A 23,532-nucleotide genomic window follows, 5' to 3' on the forward strand; every position below is an offset into this window, starting at 1 on the left:
AATTGGATGTACAGATACACAGAAAGATAGGTGATCTAGTAAAAGAGAGTAAACAGATAGGAAATGGGCAACATGGACCATAAATAAAGTGACCACAGACCCTGATATTCAGTTTATTTTGAAGATTATCTTAAAAGTAGCTTTGTCAAAAGTCATATATCAAAATCTCTGGTCATCTTTTCCTTTTTTAGAGTTTGTTTTAGATGTTGGACACTTGGTCATGGAAATCTTTAATTTAAAAGTATCCTGAATATCAGATTGAATGCCTTTCTTGCCATCTTGTTTGTCTTGTTGTCTTTCCATTTTCTGTTTCTGTTGATCAGACAAAGACACTTATCTTTTTCTCTCTATCCTGGGACCTAACACACTGTTTGGTGTTCAGTATTGTTCAAAGGATGGGGGCGTGAGTGGGTAGATGGATAAATGATTTAAAAGAAGCCCTCCTATTTTAGCAGATTTTAATCTTAATTGGAATGGTAAATCTGACTTTGTTTTAGGTTACTGAGAGTGCCATATCCTTCATTCATTTTTAGTACTAGAACCATAAATTCATCAGCCATGGCAATTGGAATTCTCTTGCTTTCCTAGGTATAAGATTGTAGATTAAAATTGAACTTACTTGAAATAAAACAGCATAGGATTTTTTTTTTTTTATTTCTTAGAACCAAAACAGCTACTAAAGCTGATTATGAGAAAACAGCATCTCTTCGAACCTCATCATTAGGGTAGTGGTTTTCTAACTGTCTTCCCAGGGAAGACTTAACTTGGTGAACTGACCTAAGTTTTCTCATTTATGGGGAAAAAATAATGAATAATTTCTCTCATTTTTAAGCTTTTCTGCCCATTTATTTTTCATAAATCTTGGTATCAGCTTGTTATCTTTTACCATAATTGGGTATCATTTAGTTTCTAATTTAGTATAAAACTTGGATATTTAGGTACCAAGTGGAATAAGTTAGTATTAACAGGGACTTTGTACCAAAAAACATTTATAAGCTATTGCATTAAAACATTATTTCCCTTGCCTAGGAGCTAGAGTGAGGGACGGATGGGAAGTGACTACTTAGAGGTTTCCCTTTGAGGTAATGAAAATGTTTTGAAACTGGATACAGGTAATAATGGTTATACAAGATTGTGAATGTACTAAATGCCACTAAATTATATACTTTAACATGGTTAATTTTATGTTATGTGAATTTTATTTTAATTAAACTATTTCCTAACGTTTTAAATTCCATGCCATAACTGTGAATTGTCAAAATGTATGCTGTAGCTCAAAAAATAATGTCTTTATGTAGCTAGTATGGTTGTGTAATTATTCCTTCAAATCGCTACATTTATTAAAGTGAAAATGAACACTCACTGGTTAAATGCTGGAATAACAAGAATAAACCTGGGTTATCCTGGGCAGACTGGGAGAACAGCCACATCACCTAAAGCTTAACACCAGATGTTTATGTGTACAGGCTCACCACCACTCCTAGCTGTCTGTCTACATCATTAGATCTAGTATCGTTTTAAGATTATTTCTTAAGACTCATATACAGAACTTGATTCTTTAAAGAAAGCTATTCTGTAAACAGTTGACAGAAACTTTCAACATTCAGGTAAAAAGCCTATTTCAAACTTTTAAAAAGTAACAAAGCAAAATAAAATTGGTTACAAAGCAAAATAAAATTGAATAAAGACATTCTTCTTTTTAATAAAACCAATGAGCCTTTAAACAGATGGTTGTTAAATCCTGTTTCCACTAGTGTTTGAATAGATCTTATCTGCATTGGCTTGTAAACAATCGGGTCTGTTGTTCTGTGCATGCAGTGTGGGTGCATACACATAGACACACAGACTACAGTCATATTCTTTTTTTCTCTGGCACCATCACCCTCAGTTCTTGTCTTTTGTCAGAGTAGTTTGGGAAATTGATGTTAATGAACAATGAAAATAGATCTTATTAATATACTTATTCTACAAAGTTTTGGCCAATACCTTTCTCCCGGATATCTTTAGTTCTCAGACATGTTCTAATTTTAGCAGATAGAGCTTTTATTATGTATCACAACATTTCCATGGGCTTTCTCTGTAGTTCATTGATTTAGTTTCAGATGTAGGTTTATCACATCTTTTTCTGTTATACCAATGTTTTTTACTGTGGTATCTTATGTTCATTGTTACCAATAAAGTAACAATATACATATACAAAGTTAAGAGTGAGTTTTAACATATGTGTCTTCTTTTCTCTAGAACTGTCAAGTAATCCACCTCTAGCTACTATTCTTATTCCTCCTCATGCTCGGATTCAAGCAGCTGCTTCAACTCCTACAAATGCCACAGCAGCCTCAGGTGAGAACGCAGAAGACTCTTCTATAAATATATATATTTATAGAAGAGTATATAAAATATATATATATTGTAAAATATATATTTTTTTAAAAGACATGATTACCTGTATTTTATTTCATTTGATAACATGTGAACATATAATACCTTCCAAGTGTCAAAAATAGCACAGCCAAATTAATAAATGTGACTAAAATATTGCTTTATTTTCAAAAAGCACAAAAGGACCCCATAAATACTTTTTCTGTAAGATGTAAGTATCTTCAGAATAACAGAGTAATGTTATTCTGTCCCCTTGTTATTTTAAAAGTCATGCTTTCCTTATAAATTCTTGATTATATATATCAAATGAGATGCCAATAGCAGAAAGCAGTCTTTACAAACTTTATTGAAAGTAATTCACTTTAGTTCCATCACCCTGAATGTAAATTATATTAGTATACTGGAGGCAGATTGTTAAGAAGTATAAAATACAGATTGGAGAATTTAATCATTCGACAGAGCTAAAACTGCAGTGCAAATACATTTAACTAAGATTTAGATTAGAATGTGATTAGGCCTTTTTATCAAAAACAAAAAGTCCACATGGTCTCCCAGGGTAGAGCTCCATGTACTATTGGTCCCTTAGCCAGCTAATGAGGGGGCCTGATTTAGTGCAAATCACTGTCATTACAGATATTCTGAAAATACCCAGTCCTTGAGTATGAATTGAAAGTCCTCTGAAAGAAAGGCTGGATGCTATTTAAAGTGAAGTTAGAAATATAATAGGTAGCAGAATCAGGCTCAGAATTTGGTACCTTTTTTTTTTTCCTTACAAAAATCAGATGTCAGGAGCTGACTTCATTAAATCATCTATTACATTGAACTAAATTGAATCAGACCCATTTTTGCCTAAGGGCATTTATGCTGCAGGAAATAAAATCTTTCATTATTAGTTCCTAGCTTTCAGCAGTAAGGTCAAAATCCATCTGTTGTCTGACACAGACTTGTTTGTTCCTATCCAATCTTAATCCTTTAGAGCATTGCTAATAAAGATGAAAAACATTTCATTCTAGTCCATGTCCTACCCTCATTCCAAAAGAAGTCTGAAAAGTCTCTTCTCTAGTTGTAATTCTATCAGAACATACTACCCTGAGAAAGTCATTTGAACTTTATTAGTTTCAGTATTGTATTACTAGTTTTTTCATTTCTGTAAAATGAGTGACAGTGCTCTCCAACAGTAATTTTGTGAAAACCAAATGTGTACTGAAATGTGCTTTAAATTTTTCAAATGTAAAATATAGGATTTAAAAAAAAACTACGGCCTGTTTATTTAGAAGGAAGACAGAATGCTTAGACAAGCTGTTAATAAACTGAATAAACTACTGGTCCAGGTTGGATTACATTGGTTATTCAAAACTTGAAATGGCCCCTAACCCTGAACTAAATGCATTTATTTGTTGAGCTAGTTTCCCAGAGTTTTATTGGAATTGCTTTAGACTGTGAATAAAAATGAGAAATATAATTTAAGTTGAGTAATTTTAAATGATTTTCTTAATGTGAGAAACTTAACTAGTTAAAGTAAACTAAGGTTTTTGGGCAATATGTCTGCCTAGTCGGAGACAAGGGTAATCTTATTTTTAATGTTGCTTTGATTCAGGTTATAGTAGTTACCAAAAAATATTTCATTGCTAGATATATATTCTTAAAGCTATTGAAGTCAGATTTCAACATAAGTATGGAAACTGGCATTGGACTGTGATCCTGAGAGTTTACTTCAAAGTTGAAGTCAATTAGGGTATGGGGAGTTTAGTAGAGAAATAGTTGGCTGAGAGCAGAGCTAAAATTAGTTTAGAGAAATGGATGCCTTGAGTATCTTAAATAGTTACCAGAAAAGATTTCAGATACTGCTCTGAGCTTCCTAGTGGCTAAAGTAAATAAAGAAATGTTATCTGTTCAAATTGCCCATTGTTCATAAGAGAAAAAGCATGCTGGTGGCTTAGGAGAAGCAGTGTGTTTCTGGGCCTGCTGTTTTAGAAGTATTTCTACCTTAGGACCTCAGATTTGGTACCATAAGAGGCATATAGTAAATGAAGTTCTCATTTCCACTCTCACAATAAATGTGATTAGTGAGTTTCATATGGATACTTGTTTAAGTACCCCTCAGTGTAAGCCAAAGGCATAACACCACAGTTTTCTTTGGGGCCAAAGTTAGTGAGAGCCCAGTATATCACCAAACATACCTCAGGAAATGCGATCTAGATGAATGGATTGACTATATGCCAGTAGTGACTGCCTGTATTTAAATAAATACATATGTACATATGTTTATTTTTCAAGTAAGAATTTGGTGGTATGAATTATATTCTTTATTAAGACCTTAAAATATACATGCTCTCTTATCTCCCTTAGCTTCAGTTTCCTTATCCATAAAACAGGAACAGTGAATACCTACTGCATAGAGTTGTGAGAAGACAAATTGTACAAGAGTGCTTTAGCTAGCGTGTGTTTAAGGTTCAGGTAGTGATTGTAGTTGAATTAAGATTCATTATAAACCATTACTGTGTGGATCAAGGGCCATTAGAGTTCATAGTGTTTAGTTCACTAATCCCACTTTAGTGATCTTGACTTCAGGATATATCTAACAGAAGGAAAAGAGCTACCAAGTACAGATATATGAATAGGAATAATTATATAATAACAAAAAGGAGAGCCAATCTGATCTGAATGGTCAACAGTAGGAAATTGTTTCAATATGTTACGAATCTCCAGTTTTACGGCGATTAAGCCATATGTGGAAAAAAACTAAAACTCTTAAATACCATGTTGATAACTGCCAAAATGTGTGTTTACATGTGTATAGGGGCTAAATAGAAATATATAACAATTAAACAGTTGTGTTAAATTAGTGGGTATGGATGTTGATTTTTTTTCCTCCCTCTCAAAAACTTTCACATTCTTTTAAAATTGTTGTCAAAATACCTCAGTATCTGGGAGCATTATAGTTGATCATGTCTCCCATGACATGTCAAACTCTTGAAAATTACATATATGCTACTATCAGTCCATAAAGTATAATTTCTTAATTTGATATGCGTGTACATATATACACATGTATATATAATGTGTGTGTATATATACATATATGTGTGTGTGTATATATATATATATATAGTGTGTATGTATTCTGATTTATCTAGACCATCTAGAGTAATAAATCTTGAGAAGTTATAGTTTTATTAATCAAATATGACCCCCTTTAGAGATCATCTGATCCAATGCCAGATGAGTTAAGTGTGAGGTGTGGTGGGGAATTTCAACTAGAGCAGTTTTCTCTATTTGTTTTGTACATCAGTCTTCTGGGTAAGGTTTCTTTAAATGCAAAAGTTCTTTTATTAAAACGTTTGAAAACCACTGATTTCAGTTCACCTCTCTTAATGTCTGTTGAGACATTCATTAATTGGAAGTTCATTACCACGAGAATGAGCTCATTCCATCTTTTTATCACTCCATTACAAAGTTGTTTTTCTCTTTTTTTCACCCTGAAATGTGTCCCCCCTTCCTTCTTCCACACAGTGATTCTTCTCTGGGGTTATATTGAACCAACACAATTTGTGCACAAACAAGCCCTTCAAATTCTAATAATGGCTAACATGCCCTCTATTCTGAGGATTTTAAATCCTAATCCTGAATATGTTCCAGAATATCAGGGTGTTAAGTTATCTGTACAATTGTATACCATCTGCACATTTCATAAACATCAATTTTTTTGTCTATACTCAGGTGATTTATAAAATCTATCAAGCAGAACAAGGCAGAGCCTACTAGAGATTTTTTTTTTTTTTTGCCTTGTTTGAAATTACTGATAAAATAAGTTAAATGGGACCAGATAAGGTTTATTAGAGATTACTCTTATGGTGGTCTCTAAGTGATTGCTTACTCCTTTGTTGTTTGCTTAGCTACAGACCAACTTTACAGTACATATAATGTTATCAAAAACTATAAAATACTTTGTTTAAAACTTAAAATTTTTCAGATTTTTTTCTGTCAAAAAGGCATAACTATCAAAGATGAAAATAAAACTGTTTTTAAAACTTAAGGAAGTTTCTAGTGCCTAAATATAAACAGTTTCTGTAATCCATGTTAGAAATTATTTCTTGGACTATAGATTCTGGGTTTAAAGACATTTAAATGCGTACATTGCCCTCACCTTCCTTGGGCTGCATTTTGTTTATTAGGATTTTTGTTATATCCTTTCCAGGTTGAAAACCCTTCTAACAGAAAAGGGAATCATGATAGGAGTTGGACAAGGTCTGTGTCCTCTGTCTTTTTACCTGGTCAGGGGGCTTAACTTTTCGTGATCTTACTTTGAAAACCTTTAGCTGTTACTTTATTTAAACCAAACCTGGCATGTTCTTACAGATTCACATTATTATTTTCTATTCTTCCTTGGATATGTGCCCTTCTGAAAGTTATGTATTTTTAATATGAGCTCATCAGAGAAAACTCTTTTAGTTGGTTTCTTTGGTCATTTCCCCTCTGCTTTGCATTGAGAATATTTGCACTTGCTTGATCAGAATTTTTATAATTTTTGGTATCTTATCAGTTATTTAGCCCCTTTCGAAGACTCTAACCACAAAGTCATACCTATTTATTCTCTGAACTTTGTGAAATCTATTCTGCTAAAGTCATAGTTCAGATTTAGCCAGAGCTTGTGGTCTCCCTTCCTTAACTATCAGTTATTTTTACCCCAGAATTCCTGTCACTTTCTACATCACCAGCCAGTTCTTTCTATTGGGCAGAATTAAAAACCATAATATATAGTTATTTTAGAAAAAAATCTCCCATATTCTCATATCCATAGATAATCAAAGGTAACATTTTACATTTTAGACTATATATGAATGGACAGAGAGATGTGCTCTTTTTTTTAATGTGTTTATGCTATTTGGGGAGTGGGAGTATATGACTATATGCTATGGGAATATATGACTATATACTATTCAACTGGTATTCTAACTAAGTCTGTACTGTAATTTATTTAACTTAGCCTTATCTTTAGACATTTGAGTTGTGTCCCAGTTTTTAGAAGCAGAATTGCTGAGTCAAAAGGTATGAAGAATTTTTTTTAAGTTTTTTATGTATGTTGTCAAACTACCTTCCAGAATGCTTGTCCTGTTTTACGCTAACCACTGGCAGTGCACTTTTTTTTTTTTTTTTTTTTCATTTCTCCATTACCTTAACACTAGCCAGCCCAGAGTGGGAGTGGGGGAGGCACAGTGTGCACATGCTTATTTTTAGGCATTACTAACTTATAGTAGCTAAAAAACATGGATGTCTTTTTTGCCATACCCATTTCCTTCTTTTGGCTCTGTGTTTGAAATATGGACTTCCATTCACATTTGCCAGTTTGCCAAATTCACTGACACCAATGAGGCTGTATCTACCTCAAGTTAGTTTCAAGTTTATTTGGCAAGTTAATATATAGATACGTGAAGTCGAATTAGTTTAGTCATTATTTCACCAGAACAGGGCTAAGTAAGTATAACTTCTAAGAAACTGTTTCTTTTTATGCAAAAATATGTTCTCTTCTATTAAGTCAAAAATATTACTGGATTTTTTCCCCCACCTCCAAAAGTAATATAAAATCTTCTTAAGTTGGTGAGTGTTCTGTCAGACTTTCTTCCAGGTGTTCTTCAAGTGTTCCTGAGTTCCTTGCCTAAAGTCATCTGCTTATGTTCATATGCCTTTTCTTACTCTTTATTCCTAAATTAGATTTTTTTCTCCCCAACTTAAAAGACGAAAATGTTTCCTGTGTCCTTGGTGGCCTTCGATTCCCTACTCTGAACAATTAAGCCTCTCGATTAAAATGCGCTTTGCCCCTGAGCTCAAAGAGCTAAGAGCTCTCTGCTGCTGACAGATCGAATACAAACAGTCTTTTTGACAAGTCCTTCAGGTTTGTTGGTGGATTGGTTGCTGGTGTCTGAATTTTGGTTCTGTTTTTGAAATGACAGAAGCCAACTTGGTGTCTTGCGCCACACCTTTTCCTCGGAATAATATGAAAAGAGAAGTGATGATCCTTTGCTGAGGAAGATTGCCCACCCTCTCCTTCATTATTACACATGCAAAATTGTCAAAATTTTAGGCATTATAAAGAGAAAAGTGAAAATTGAGTTTTTCCTTACAGGTGATACTTTGATTTCATTAGTGTAAATTATGATTTCAATTTAAATATAAACTTAGGGTATACCTTTGATTCTCTGTTATGGTCTTGTTTGTTTCCAGTGTCAGTTAAAACACTAATATCCGAGACATAGTTTTATAGTAAAGACATCACCACTTGAAATAAGTTGAATAGGAACATCTTAAGGTAGCTGCACAGTATAAGTAACATCCCAGGCTGCCCAAATCTCATCTTTTGGAGGAGTTGACCTGTCATGAGACATTTCTAACTGTTACAGAAAGAAGATAGCTGATGAATAGAAACACATAAAATGGGCTTGGGAGAACATAATACAGGAAATAAAAGTATACTTTATAAGCTCCCAAATATGCTTATAAAGTACATAAAACAAAAAGAATTTGATATGTCTGAAATATGCTCTTTAACTAATATGCTAGCATTAAAAATATTAAAATTTTAATGATTTTGTAGCTTTTGAGAACTTGAATCATGTTGAGGGTAAATAAGGAACTAAATTTTTATTTCAGTTAAATTTAAGTAACCATTTGTAGCTCGCAGACACTCTGTTTGAGAGTGCAGATAGAACATTTCCATCATTGCGGCTGGGCCAGACAATGAACACTTTCTTATATCAGTTAGAGGGCTTTAACTTTTATAGACTAGTAGTTCTTCTGGAATACTGATACATGGTGGCAGAGTCTTTGGAACCCAGCTCCTGTGTTTATTCTCTGTCCTTTCCTCCCAACCTGTTTCATTGTTTTCTATTCTTTTTATTTAAACTCTTTGGCTACAGTTTATAAATGTCAGTCCTTCTATTTACTCTTCTTCCCCTTTCCATTTGCATATTAGATCAGACACATTTGGAGGGATAGGACTTGCCAATGCGTTAGATGTAGGGGGAAGGGAAAGTGAAGAATCAAGGTGAGAATTTTTGGGTTATGACCTGGGCAACTAGGTGGGACAGTTTCATCAAATCCATGACTTGATTATCTAGCAACTCTTATAGATCTCTGAGAATCTGGGAGGAAAAACTGAATTCTCTCCTAGAAAAATGTATATGTATCACATATAGAATTTTGCACATAAAAATTTAATCTAGAACAAAATCGGAGCCTCATGGACTCTGTTGGGAACCTGATACCACAGGGCTTTACCCTCGGCTTCACTATGGGAGTGCCTAACTTGTCATTTTTACCTCTGAGGTCACACAGAATAAAATTGGTTTCAGTAAATACATGTACAAATACTCTTTACCACATCTAATACAAAAGCCATAGAACTCCTCTTAGGATTAGGAAAAAAACAGTTGATCATATGATGATGCAGTCTTCTTGTGTTGTATAGTTTATTAGGAGCATACCTAATTTTTTAGAGGACTTGGTCATTGGTGCTCTCATGGGCTTGTGAGCATAAACCCTAACTGGCATTTAAGTTCTTTGACATGTATGTGTGTGTTGGTTATCTATTGCTACATATCAAGATACCCTAAAATTTAGCATCTTAAAACAAGAGTAAACATTTATTATCACACAGTTTACATGGGTCAGGAATTCACAAGCAGCCTAGCTGGATGATTCTAGATCAAGGTCTCTCATAAGGTTGTAGTCAGAATGTCAGCGTGGGCTGCAGACACCTGAAGGCTTGCCTGGGGCTGGGTGATACACTTTCAGGGTGGCTTATTCATGTGGTCAGTGAATCTGTGCTGGCTTTATGCAGGAGACCTCAGTCCCTTCACCATGTGTGTGTATCTCCATAGTGCTACTTGAGTGTCTCACATTGTGACTCCCCCTGAACCAAGTGATCCAAGAAGGAGGACAGAGTGGAAGCCAGTGTCCTTTATGTCCCAACCTTGAAAGTTATCATTATTTTTGCAGTATCCTGCTGGTTAAACAGGGCAACCCTATACATGACTCATTTGGGCCATCTTGAAAGGTGGCTATCACAATGTATTAGAATGATGTTATATCTTCCTCCTCTAAAGCCAGTTATTCTCTCCATTCCCCCTCAAGTCCATCTTCAGTTTGTACTGTAGGAGCGAGCATCAGAAGGGTGGTAATGGGCATTGCTTTCTGGGGAGCTAAGAAGTCGGTAAGCTATCATAGTAGCTCTCTAGTTCTTTCCAAAACACTTGTAACTCTGTATACCCCATACAGACTATTTGAAAATTAGAAAGTAAAATAACTCTAACTTTAATTCTTATCATTAATCCATTGATGTGTTTTAATGTAACCCTTTTAGATAATAGAAATAGGCTTCTACAAATCACAGTGGCTTATGTAAGGGTTAGGGACTTTCTGAATGAAAGTCCCCTAAGCTCTTTTCTCCCTTTGCCAGGAAATGTTTTCTGCTGTTCCCTACTGCCGATAAAGGTCATCACTCTCTTCCTCTGCTCCCTCTGCTCAGCTCTTCCACTTGTTAGCCCTGCAGTCTTACATACATTACTTAATCTCTTTGTGCCTCCATTTTGCCATTTGCAAAATGGGAACAATAATTGTACGTATTTCTTGGGGTTGCTGTGTAGGCTAAACGACATGCCTGCAGCCTGTACTTAGTATAATGTCTGGCAAATTGGTAAATATTCAGATGTTAACAGCTAGCTGCTGCTACGGATTTTTATTATGGTGGTGATGATGGTTATTGAAGTCATACTAAACTATAAATTTATGTATTTTCAAATGTCTCTTTTTCCTTTCCATTTATTGAAGTTACTATAAGCCAGGTACTATGCTAAGCACTTCATAGGCCTTATTTCATAAATAGGTGGCATTACCATTTCACAGATGAAGAAATTGATGAGAGGTTAATTAACTTGTTCTAAAATCACACAACTATTAAGTTGTACAACTAGCTCTTGTTTGCAGTAAATGTGCGTGGAATTGGATTAGATTTTTAAAAGTTTGTCAGTGTGAATATCAGAAGAGCATCTCAAGACTAAAAACGAGACTGTACAGTCAGTCTTTGATGATTCATAGTTGGATTGGATGCTTTGTAATCAAAAGACCTTAGCCCATCCTATAACCAGGTAGCATCACTTTTACCAGTACGACTATAAAGAAGGGAATGCAGGAGAAGCAAAATGAGCTTTGCTGCTTTTAAAGTTACTATTTCAATGCTTGAGAGGGAAGATTATAGAAATTAAGATAAACATCCAAATCAAGTGACTATCAGAATTTTAAATTAATGAACATTTATTATAGAAGACCCATATTCAGTTATGGTAAAAATAAGTTTACAGAATTGAGAGTGGAAGCAAAATAACCATCTACCAAGAAGAACTTAAGAAATGTAGCTTTGTTCAGTCAGTAAGCCAAGTGTCTGTTGGAATCGCTATTGACTTAGCAGAAATTCATTTTTTATGAGTTTTGCTTTTCTTCTCCTTGTACTTTGTCCCCCCTGAGAAAAAGAAAAATCTGTTCTTTTTCTCAGCAAGGACATGCATGATTTGATTTTAAATGGAGTTCATTGCATTAGGCAAACAAGTTTTTTTGATGAATGAGTACAGTGCTTTGTCTTTAGGTATCAAGGATATTTATAATCAAAAGAGTTAACTATTAAATTTTTATTCATCAAGCAATTATCGGAAATTATTCAGATAAAAAAAAAGATCATTAAATTACAAACCTGAGGAGCATGAGTGTCTTTTCAGATTTTATTGTTCATTGGTAAGTTCATTTTCATTATATGCATACTTAAAAGACCTGCACTTTTTATTCTGATGAGATAAGCAGCCTTTTAATTTATCCAAGGAAGGGGAGACTAGTTTTGGGAATGTCATAAGCTCACAGGTAGTAGCCAGTGAAAGGACATCGACAGATTAGTAGCTAAATAGGATTTTGTCAGAGAACAAATTAAATAATGGTCTGGATAACATGTAGATAAACCTTAGTGGGTGTTGGCAGTGGCCAGAGCTGCTAACAGTGCTAGTATATGTGCTGATGTTGTGATCAAGCAGATAAATTCCTGATGATTAGTGAATCTTTTAAGTCCTGGGGAAAATTAGAACACGACAGTTTTAGCTGTCATCTTCACATAACTGAAAATGAGAGAGAAGTCCTATTTGATGATGATCACGCATAGGTTCTGAGTGTCATCCAAAGCATGCGAAATGCTGCAATAAACTTGACTATTTGAGGAACATTATAATTCTGAAATAGCTCTGTGGCCCTTCAGGCTTTCTCTGGCCTGTTGTTTTTAATGCAGCCTGTGCCTAAATTGTGAAAATGAATGTTTTTCTTGAGAAAGACTTACAGGAGCCTGTGGCCTGCATAGGAATTGATGTTAGGATATTGATGCACAGAATTTGGGTGATCATTGAGAGTAAAATCCCTGCTAAGCAAGGCATATCCAAGAAAGACCAGAAATCATGAATGAAGCATTTGACAAATTCTATTGATGCACAGAATTTGGGTGATCATTGAGAGTAAAATTCCTGCTAAGCAAGGCATATCCAAGAAAGACCAGAAGTCATGAATGGAGCATTTGACATAGTTATTTACTGATTATGGAAAAGGCTGTTTACCTGCCTTTGGAGAATAGGTTCTATGTCATATACCCTCTTCTGCCACCTGCTCATGTGCCATCCAATGAGTTAACATGGTTCCATGCCATGGGCAATGAGAAGCTAGTGCATGGGCCCTGATACCATGATGTCCACACTTAACCTGCATGAAAACAGGGTTAGAAGCAGCTATCGCTGTTTTGAAGGCAATTAAAAGAATTAATCATAATAACCATTCAAATTAAGAGAGGTAAACATTTTTTTTCCCCCAAAGGCTAAGTTAAGTGTATATAAAAGCAGATTGTTTGGAGGGCAGGAAAATCCAGAAATTTAGAAAAGTATAGTTTTTATAGAGTAGCCACTGAAATTATAAACCAAACAGCTAATCCTTAAGGATTACCGTGTATCTTTTGGAGTCTTTTGTTTCTCATTGTAATTAAAAAATTCAAAGTAGAAAAATCCAAAGACTGAGTGTTACATTCAGCCATGACATTGTTTACTCATTATAGGATATAGGAGAGCTACAGTCTCCAGAGAGACAAAACTTCTGGGTCTGTTTTTTGGTGTCATCAGCCTTGATGGCCAAAGGTGGTGTGACTTCTAGGGAGATGGTTCTTGCAAGTTGCTCATCCCAGTCCAGCCACTTTTTTTCTTGCTCGGGGCTTAGCATGAAGTGTTTGGGAGAAAATTTGCCCAGCAGTATATTTCCAGTCATGTGTGAGATGACAGGGAAGCAGTAGGCTAGCCACTGGAATAGCAGCCTGTTGCCTACCTGAGATGGAGAGCCAGTCCAGACACAAGTAAATGCCCATTTAAATGTTAATAGATACTGTGAAATAATAATGGCCCTTTTAAAGAGGCGAGAGTTAAAGTTAAAGTTATACGTATTTCCAAAGGATTAGGCAGAGTAAGCTCAGTGCCAAAATATTTGACTGCAAGATGCTTTATTAGGTTAAATAAGTGACTTGGTACTACAGTGCCTATGTCTTTTTTGCTAATTGTCTATCTTCCATTTCTATGAATAATGAAGAGGGACTGTACTTAGCAAGCATGTAGCTGAGTTTGATTTACACATAGTACAGCCTGTCAGCACCAACCCATATTAACTTTCATTGACTCCACCGATTTCACTCACTTAGGCAGATAGCATATTGTAACGTGGTTCAGAATTTTTAGCAAATTTTTCCAGCTCTGCATTTTTAAGTGAGCTAGACTCCAACTGAGTATTCATACACTCCTAATCCCAATGGCAACAAGAGCTTTGACAGAAATGGTCTCTGGCTACCTGAGTCTGTAACTTATTTAAAGACGCTATCATCCTGCACCAAGACTAGGCCAAGGCATAGATTTAGCTCTACGCAGGAAAAAAGTCAGATTTCATAGTGTCGGCCATATTTAAAACAACATTCCAGATACAGCCTGGAGGACCACACAGCTCACAGTCTACAGTCGAGGCAGTATGCTTTTCTCTCTGGGGTGTTAGAGCATTGCTTATGCCCTCTCTTGGGACTTCTAATTTGCAGATGCTAATGCTGGAGACCGTGGACAGACCAATAATGCCGCTTCTGCATCAGCTTCCAACTCCACCTGAACAGTACCGAGCAGCCAGCTGCACAGGAAGAACCACCAGTTACTTGAGTGTCACTCAGCAACACTGGTCACGTTTGGAAAGAAAATTAAAAAGAGAAAAAACCTGTTCATTTTAGTGTTCAATTTTTTTATTATTGTTGTTGTTCTTATTTAACCTTGTAAAATATCTATAAATACAAACCAATTTCATTGTATTCTCACTTTGAGGGAGATCCAGGGGGTGGGAGGGGACGTGGGGAGGGGGAAATCGGAGCACTAGAACACACAATCTCTCTCCCACGACAATCTTTTTATCAAAAGTCTGCTGTTGTATACTTTAAAAACAGGACTCCTGCCTCATGCCCCTTCCAAAAAAAGACAAAAACTTTGTTCTGTGCTGAAGTTTTTTTGAACTTTGTTTCTTTTAAAGTCAAGTGTAAGACTTTGGTATAGTACACAGCTTGAAATTGGTTGGGAGCTTCGCAGGTGTAACTCAATGGGGACGTAAATGTCACTTGTAAAATTAATCCATATCCTCGGGTATTCGAAGACTTGCCTTTGGCATGTTGGTGGCAGGTGTGGCAGACAAAAAAGGAAATGTATCATTTGTAACCCTGGGATGTCAATAAAGTTTGAAACTGTAAGGGGAAGATTCTTAATTGGTTCGTTAAGATTTTGTTTTGCTGTTAATCAGTGCTAGTGGTGGAGAAAGTCTTGTAGGAGGCTGTCAAAGTAGGAACATGCGTGCTCTACAGGTGGGTCTTTGCCTGACAAAGGGTTCTCCACAAATTGTAGTACAGTTTTAAACTGGTGACCTAGGAGAAGACTGAAAAGGGCCACTCTGGCTGCAGAGGTCAGAAGCCAGTGAACCTGGAGGAAGGAGACAGACAGGCCGGGGGTAGATCTCACCACTGTGAATAAATTAGTCCAGATTTTTTTCAAAAGTTGCTTCCCTTGGACAGATACACTTGAGAGAGGACTTTATAGTTAAATAATGTGAACTGTAACAGTCTACTGGTTTATTTTTCATATTTTTTAATTGCAGATTGAGCTTACAGAAATTGCCACATTCTGCACATAGTTCTAATTTTAAATCCAAATCTAGAATCTGTATTTAATTTCAGCTTTCTTTTAACCTCATGCTTTTTAAATTTTATTTATTGATGCATGTCAGATAGGCCATTATGATTTTAGATGGTAGGACTATTAAAAACTGTACATCAAAATGATATAAACAGTCACTTGTACCTGCTGACTATAGGAAAGTTGATTATATAAATGTGTGTATATATGTTATATATACATAGATCCAATTCTGCCTTTTGTTTTTGTTCACAGTATCAAAATTGAGTGGTTGAAGCGTGAGGAAAAGGATGTTTTCCCCCACACCCATTAAGAGTTTTTATTTCTGTTTTCTTTGTGTATCAGTGAATGGTGTAAGAATCAGTCTCTGTTTTTTGAAGAAAAAGCAATATTCCTTGGAAAGCAAGGAGAGTTGAAGGATTATGTTTGCAGTGAGGAAATAGATTTTCACAACTAGTTTGTTTTTATACTTTTAAGGTTGACATCTTCGTGGGCCTTATATACTCTAAAACAAACCTTAGTCACCTTGGTGCTTATGGGCCGTCACTTGACCTATGAATCTTTAAGGCACAATCAGTTGTACTTTACATTTAAAGATCACTTGAGTGATGGCAGCCTTTCCCTCCTACCCGCTCCTTCTCCACACATCTTCCAAGGTTAGCTGAAAACTGCAGGGCTGCAGAGCTGAGCCCTAATTGTGTGTAACCTCCCTTCACCCTGCTCATTGCCACTTTACGTCATGTTAGGGGTCTCACCCTTCAGGTGATTTGGAAGTGGAATCGCTTGGCAGCCCTCATGCAGGTCCCAGCACCCTGTACTGCTTCTTAACCAAGTGTGTGTGACTCTCCACGAGAGTCCTACTGCCTGCTGAAGTGAACCAATACCCAGAAAGGCAACTGTGAGCCATTGTAGTTTTCACTCACTGTTTTGCTAAGCTCTTAGGCCACAAAAGGGGGTTTCTCAAACCTCTGGTTATATCAGAGTTCATGAGAAAGGAAACATAAACCAAATCAAACAAACTGAATTTTATTTTTCATAATGAGCTTCTGAGAGCTAATTAAGATCGAAAGAAGTCTGAGTCAAAGTATTTGGCAGCATAATTCCTAAAAGGAGTGGCTTTGATAGACCATTTTCAGGAAGGATTTATAGAGAAGCTGAACAACAGGTCTATGACAGAAAAAGACCTGCTTTCAGACCAAACTGCCCAGCCAAACGTCTGAACACAGACACTACTCTGGACTTGCTAGAGTCCATGAAAATCTGTCCTTGTTTCAAAAAACACTTTCCCCCCAATAAATGGGGTGAGAGAAGAGAGAGAAGTCAGATGCTAGTCTCTCATTTTATTGTGCGTGTGTGAGGGCTGAGGTGCGTGAATTTTCTTTCTCAAGGATCATGGTGGGATCACAGAACTCTTTTATACAAGTGAGATCCAGGTCTCTGAATATCTTTTGTAAATAATAATAATAATAATAATAAAAAGCTCCTCACCAAATTCAAGCTTGTACATTATCTTTTCTTTCAATGTTTTTAAGTTTTATTGTTTTGTATGTAAATATGTGGACCCAGGAACTGTTATTAATGAGCAAAAAGTTACTGTTCAGGGCAGCGATTCTGTTTAATAATCAGACAAAATGTAGACGAGCTTTTTAAAGCCATATAGTTTTAACTCTGTACAGTAGGTACCGGCCTGTATTATTGTAACAATAACTCTAGCAATGTATAGTGTATCTATATAGTTTGGAGTGCCTTCGCTTCCATGCGTTTGGTTATTTTTTGTTTTTTTTTTTTTTTTTTTGGTTTTGGTTTTTTTTTTTTTGGTTTTTTTTTTTTTTTTTGCTTTTCATTTTTAAAATTTGAATTGGTTTCTCTGTCCATGTCTCCCTGTCCCACCCCTTCCCTTTGAAGTAATAGCTCAGTCATAACACAGTGTCTGTGCCCCTTCACAGTGAATTTCAGTGACACGTGCTCAGGAGTGGAAAGAGGAAACCATGTTCGTAATCTCATTTCATTCAAGCCCTGCCTTTGTTTTGGTTCTGAACGTCTGTTTCCTCCTCAGTAGCAGTGACCGGTTTCATTTCATACTTAGGCCATCTGGGGACTTAGTATAGTGCCAGGGAGCCCTAGAGCTGGAGGATATCAATAGATTAGATTTTGCTCGTCTCTTCCCCACACCCTAATCATGAGTCTTAAAAACAGCAGAGTCCACACTCATTCTCCTTATCTCCTTCCCTCACAAATGAATGAGAAAGAGAATTGGTTTTTATACATTAAAATTTCTTAATAGTATCAGGTTTTGATCATCGGTAACCTCAAAGGCTGTAGCACGACTACTCGTAGTTACTGCACGGAGTGCTTCCGTGCCGAGAGGACTGTTTTAGCAAGGGAGCTCTTAGCCCCTTCCCGCCCTCCTGCCACTTCTACCCCTGTTCAATGAGATGTCATTTAAATGTCTTTTTTCAAAAATCAGTTTAATTCTTCGTGCCCATCAAGAAAGCCTTTTTTGAAAGAAAAAAAAAAAATCAAAATTATTTGTTTTGCCTCCAAGTATTCCATACAGGATGTCTTTGAGTAGAAGGAAAAACAAACTTTACCAAACCAAAGGTTGCTATTTTTGAAACATCGTGTGTTCATTCCAGCAAGGCAGAAGACTGCACCTTCTTTCCAGTGACGTGTCATTTTTTTTAAATCCTCTTAATTTTTAGATACATATTTTTGGTTCGTGTTTTAACAAAGCCTGCCTAACCAGTCATCTTGTCTGCACCAATGCAAAGGTTTCTGAGAGGACTGTTGTATTCCTATCCCTGTGGATATAAAGACACTGGCATTTCGTTTCTTCTTTTCCTTTTTTAAGGGATTTAACTTTGGACTCTTCCAAAGGAGGTTTGGCCAGTGCCAGATCCCCAGGAGTTTGGGGGTTTTTCTTTGTTTTAAACCAAAATTGTATCTGATTCCTGTTGTTCATGTTAGCGATCATCTAATCACAGAGCCAAACAGTTTCTCCCCTCTATAGAAAAATAAACTAAGCATGCTTTACAATAAAATCCGTCTTTTCTGGTAGAAACCTGAGCCACTGAAAAAGAGAACTAGAAGCAGAGTCGTGTCCCGGACTAAGGTCTACCTACGTTCGAGAGGCTTTGAAAGTAATCCTTGGGGTTTGGATTCTTTTCGCAAGGGTTATGATGTTTTTATTCAAGTTTGTTGCTCCGTTTTGCACCTCTGCAATAAAAGCAAAATGACAACCAGTACATAAGGGGTTAGCTTCACAAAGTAGACTTCCCTTGTGTTAATTTTTGTTTTTGTTGTTTTTTTCCCTTACTATATCTGTCTACAGGCAGATACAGATAGATGTATGAAAATGTGCTTGCCTGTAAAATTTGCATTTATAAATGTGTTGCCGATGGATCACTTGGGCCTGTACACATACCAATTAGCGTGACCACTTCCATCTTAAAAATAAATCTAAAATTTATTATATATATATATATATATATATATAAAGGACTGTGGGTTGTATACAAACTATTGCAAACACTTGTGCAAATCTGTCTTGATATAAAGGAAAAGCAAAATCTGTATAACATTATTACTACTTGAATGCCTCTGTGACTGATTTTTTTTTTTTCATTTTAAATATAAACTTTTTTGTGAAAAGTATGCTCAATGTTTTTTTTCCCTTTCCCCATTCCCTTGTAAATACATTTCGTTCTATGTGACTTGGTTTGGAAATAGTTAACTGGTACTGTAATTTGCATTAAATAAAAAGTAGGTTAGCCTGGAAATGAAATTAAAATTCACAAGTGTGTGGTCTTTATTTCAGTTCCCATCTTTTCTTCACCCTACCTACTTTGCCACTTCAATATGTAGTCACATCACCATCACTGTTCCTCCAATTAGAAACATGGATCTTTGTTATAAAAATCAAGATACGAACATTTTCTCGTTCTTTCAAATGATCTTATTCCATTGTGTAGCCCTGAGAGGTGCAGCTTCAATCTTGGAAACCTTTGGATTTGGTGTAGAGGAAGTTTGCAGACACTGCTTTGAAAAGAAATCCCTGAAAGGGACAAATTTTAAAAATTAAAAAATTTTAAGTATGAGCTGCTGTCTTTGATTACTGTGTTTATGGTTTGGTGTAGCTGTAATTTCTTTTAACTTCTCATCCCATTAGTAATGGTCTTTGGGAATATCTGTAAAATATATGAACACCACAAACGGTGGGGCTGTACCTCCCAGGTAACCAACACATGTTGTATTTGAGTCTGCTCATTTCCAATACTGGATGATGTATGTAAACATGTAATGTCTCTTAGTGCAAAGAGAAACATTTTTCTTAGGGCTGGCTCTGTCAGGCCTAATCTAAAGGCTAGATATAAAGTCATGTGACTGCTGCTTCAATAAAAAAATTTATATTGGATAAAGTTTGGTCCTCTTTATTTGTTTTGGGAGGGGTTAGCTAATATTTGTTTACCAGTTGCAGTGACTGAGGGGGGAGGGGATAAGGGCAAACATATAAGTCACTCATGATGGGGGCCTCCTGATGACATTGAAGTGTATTTGGGATTCACTAATAACATTTCCTGCCCCGTTTAAATAGGAATTGAGCAAGACATCCTTTTAACTTAAAATTCTGGAAGACTACATTTTTAATTTCTAAGTTCTTCCAAAAAGCACTGACCAGCCAGTCCTTTGGGATCACATTTCAGGAGAGCAGTGATAGTGAATGCCGTTTTAGGTGTTCTAAACGGGTAGTTAGGAAAGGAAGAGATCAGGTTGCAGATCCTGTTCACAGAAGTTTGTGAAAGGAGGTGAACAAAAGTGATGGGGTGGTCACCCATTTTTCAGGTGTGAGAATATTTCACTTACTAGAACCTTCAGATTTAGGAGAGCTACGGGCATATCAAGGGAATGTGTCCAGAGAAAAACAAGCTGTTGTGCAGGGATGGCATGATGAGGCCCACAAGTTGTCAGAAGATGGGAAGTAATGGTCAATCAAATGCATGTTTCCCTTTACATTCTCTTTTCTCCAGAAAGGAGAAGCCACCCTGGGCCTTCCCACAAGACTTGTTGATATCAAGGTTTTAGTCAGATCATTAAAGTCTGAGTCAGGTAGGGATTGGCTGCCCAGTAGCTCCAAATAATGGTGGAGCCAGAAGGTAAACAGTAACTTACTCAGGTCTTCTCTCCAGAGCTTTGGAGACTGACTCCATTCTAACCTGACTGAGGCCAAACCCAGAAAAAGAATGATAGCTACAGGGATGCCTAGAAACTGATGCTTAGTTCAGTTCAGAAACTAATGCTCGAAAGCTCAGGGAAGAGAGCAATAGGGAAATTCAAATATTAAAGAGTAGAAAATTTGAACCTGGCTCCTATACACTCGAAATCCACAAAAAGAAGTATCCTGTATGACCACTTTGGTACATCTAACCTTGAATCTTAACTACACTTGGACTACACTTTGTTATTATGACATAAAAGTCATATGTACATATCAATTTAGTGTTTGGGAAACTGCCCAGATACTTCTAGAATTAATAGGAGATGAGAGTTTATATCCCATCTTAACCTCACCTTGCCTTCACCTCTCTGTAGCCTACACTTAAGAACCATTTCAGGCTCTTGAATGAATAGCACACTCAAAATTATTCCAGTGCACAAAAGGAAATGCATATGATTTATGAACAAAGACTGAATGAAATTTATATGTCCAAATGAGACAATTTCCTAGAGGCAAAAGCTACATTCATTCATTCAATTTGCAGAGAGGAGCTTTTATTTCTCCTCAGTTTCTTTTCTAAAAATGAGTGTGTTCTATATCTCCTTGATGCAGAAGAGGCTGGTAAAGCAGGACGGCATGCAAGGAATAGGTTTGCTTGCTTTGCTGTACAGCGTTGATGATTTCTTATGTTCTCAAAGTTTGGCCTGCTTCTTGTAAAGTGGTAAAATTTTTAGGAACAAGATCTGTTCCTAAAAATTCAGTTAAATTGTAGCTTCATTTGTGTCAAAATATTAGACTTTAAATCAATTACTACATTTTTAATTACGGTACATTAAAATTTTATATGGAACAATCATGAGAAAACCAAGTTAGTTAATGCATTTTTTATGAAAATTTAAAACTTGTAAAAATTTTTATTTATTATGTTTATCATAGTGACACTGGTTAATGAAATCCAATAAGTTTCAGGTATACGATTCAACAGTTAAGTCATACATATTTTGCATTGTATATTCGCTGCCCACAGATTTCTTTCTGTCATCACATATTTGACCCCTTTTACCCCGTCTATCTCTCCCCTCCCCACATCCTCTAGTAACCAGTAAATGCATTTTTACGTTCTTGCAGCAACCAATCTTCAGATGTATAAAGGGCAATAGTAAAATTAGTAAAAAAAAAAAGAAAAGAAAAAAGTAATAGAAATTTATATATGTGACATTTCTATTTTCCCACTCCCACATGTCTTTTTCTCCCTGAAAAAAAAAAAAAAAGCAAAACAGGGTTTATATCTCTAGCCAAAAGTTAACAACATCCTGTTGCCTTGATTTGACATTAAACCCAGGAACATATTTGCTAAGCCTAGTTCTTAGGTGTGAAATGCCTTATGTAAAATCAGTTAAAATGTAATTGGCAAAAAAAAAAATGTTTTCGCTCAAAATGGCTATAAACAAAACAGACACTTTCATACTCTTTAGCTTCGAAAATAGATACGTAAACGGGAACATATGGTACATGCATATCTAGCACATTTATTAACTGCTTGTCAACATAGTCTTGTCACAACACCCCAGTGTTCCAGCCTCAGGAGCAAACCCAACCCCAGTTCAGAAACGGAGCAGACCTATCCCAAGTCACACACATGTGCACACAGCCAGTTAGTGTCTTCCTCTCGCTGGGGGCCCTGGGTGCATGCAGAACCCCAGCATAGCTTAGCATTCACACAAAGAAATTTCTTAATGTCACTTGTCACTTCTCCTTTTGATCGAAGTTATTTTTGTTTCTGCTTTGTTTTCTTGAACTATAAATTCTTCAAGGTCGGGATCTATGACTGAGTCAGTGTGTATAGACCACAGAACAGGCAGCATATTGTTGATACTTAACAATGTGTTAAATGAATGCAGAGACACAGAATGAGGTCCCCAGAAGGAGGGAAGAATGGACACACAGAGTGGTCAGAACAAGCTTCTGACATTTGCTATAGGCTTTCTGGCTTCTCTCTAGAATACTCCCACAGACACCAATTCACCTGCTGATTAACACAGGCCTGCAACGCACCAAGCAGTTCAGGACAGGAGGCCGCAGGTTAAGAGCGAGTGGGAAGTAGGAGAAAGGGGTACTCCAAGCAACAGCAAAAAGACCCAAGAAGCTAATGAACTTGAGTGTGGGCATCGACTGTCAGATGGTTCAGTCACCCTTTCCCCTCTCCCACCACGACACTGAATCCCAGACCGTAGGGCCTTTTCTAAGAAACAGTGGCCTTGCCTCTTGATGGGCCTGACCTATATAGGCTAGTGCACTCTCCATGTGAGGGTCTCTGGCTTTGCTTTCCACGGACTGCGGCTGGGGGCTGGGAGACCCAGGTCCCCTTCCTGGGGGACACAAGGCAGCACCGTCAGCCCTCCGCAGTGTCCCTCCGTCTAGTCCTGGGAGTGGCGGTCCTGAGAGCTCTGCCCCGCGCAAGCACGACCCAGGGCAGCCGCTCAGCTCAGTGGTCTGAGATGCTGAACAGCTCGCACATGAGTGGGGTAGCAAAGGGGTGGATGTCCTGGATGCGCAGCAGCCGCTGTGTGTGCTGGGCACTGATGCTGCGAAGCTCGGTGAGTGTGGCCATAACCTTCAGGAACAGGAACCTGCAGACCAGCCAGAGGACAGGATGGAGGCTCAGCC

General features: G+C 36.7%; 2 protein-coding genes across 5 annotated transcripts in view; one reads left to right on the forward strand and one right to left on the reverse strand.

The window, feature by feature from the left end:
* GSK3B (glycogen synthase kinase 3 beta) overlaps window positions 1-19,747 on the forward strand; it is a 182,991-nt gene extending 163,244 nt beyond the window's left edge. For 3 of the 4 annotated variants that reach the window (XM_011373937.2, XM_011374016.2, XM_011374098.2), the window contains 2 exons: window positions 2,242-2,340; window positions 14,522-15,226. In XM_011373937.2, coding sequence (XP_011372239.1) covers window positions 2,242-2,340; window positions 14,522-14,589 — 167 coding nt within the window. In that variant the 3' untranslated portion in view covers window positions 14,590-15,226. Of the gene's footprint in view, window positions 1-2,241; window positions 2,341-14,521 lie in introns of all 4 variants that reach the window. The other variant, XM_011374179.2, reaches the window with a different exon arrangement.
* Window positions 19,748-23,350: 3,603 nt separating this feature from the next.
* Window positions 23,351-23,532, reverse strand: part of NR1I2 (nuclear receptor subfamily 1 group I member 2) — an 11,890-nt gene continuing 11,708 nt past the window's right edge. Inside the window, exon 8 of the mRNA XM_011355371.1 lies at window positions 23,351-23,495. Within this exon, the coding sequence (XP_011353673.1) occupies window positions 23,351-23,495 (145 nt within the window). The remainder of the gene's footprint in view (window positions 23,496-23,532) is intronic.

The sequence above is a fragment of the Pteropus vampyrus genome, unplaced genomic scaffold (assembly GCF_000151845.1).
Source record: "Pteropus vampyrus isolate Shadow unplaced genomic scaffold, Pvam_2.0 Scaffold1, whole genome shotgun sequence".
Taxonomy (NCBI): Eukaryota; Metazoa; Chordata; class Mammalia; order Chiroptera; family Pteropodidae; genus Pteropus; species Pteropus vampyrus.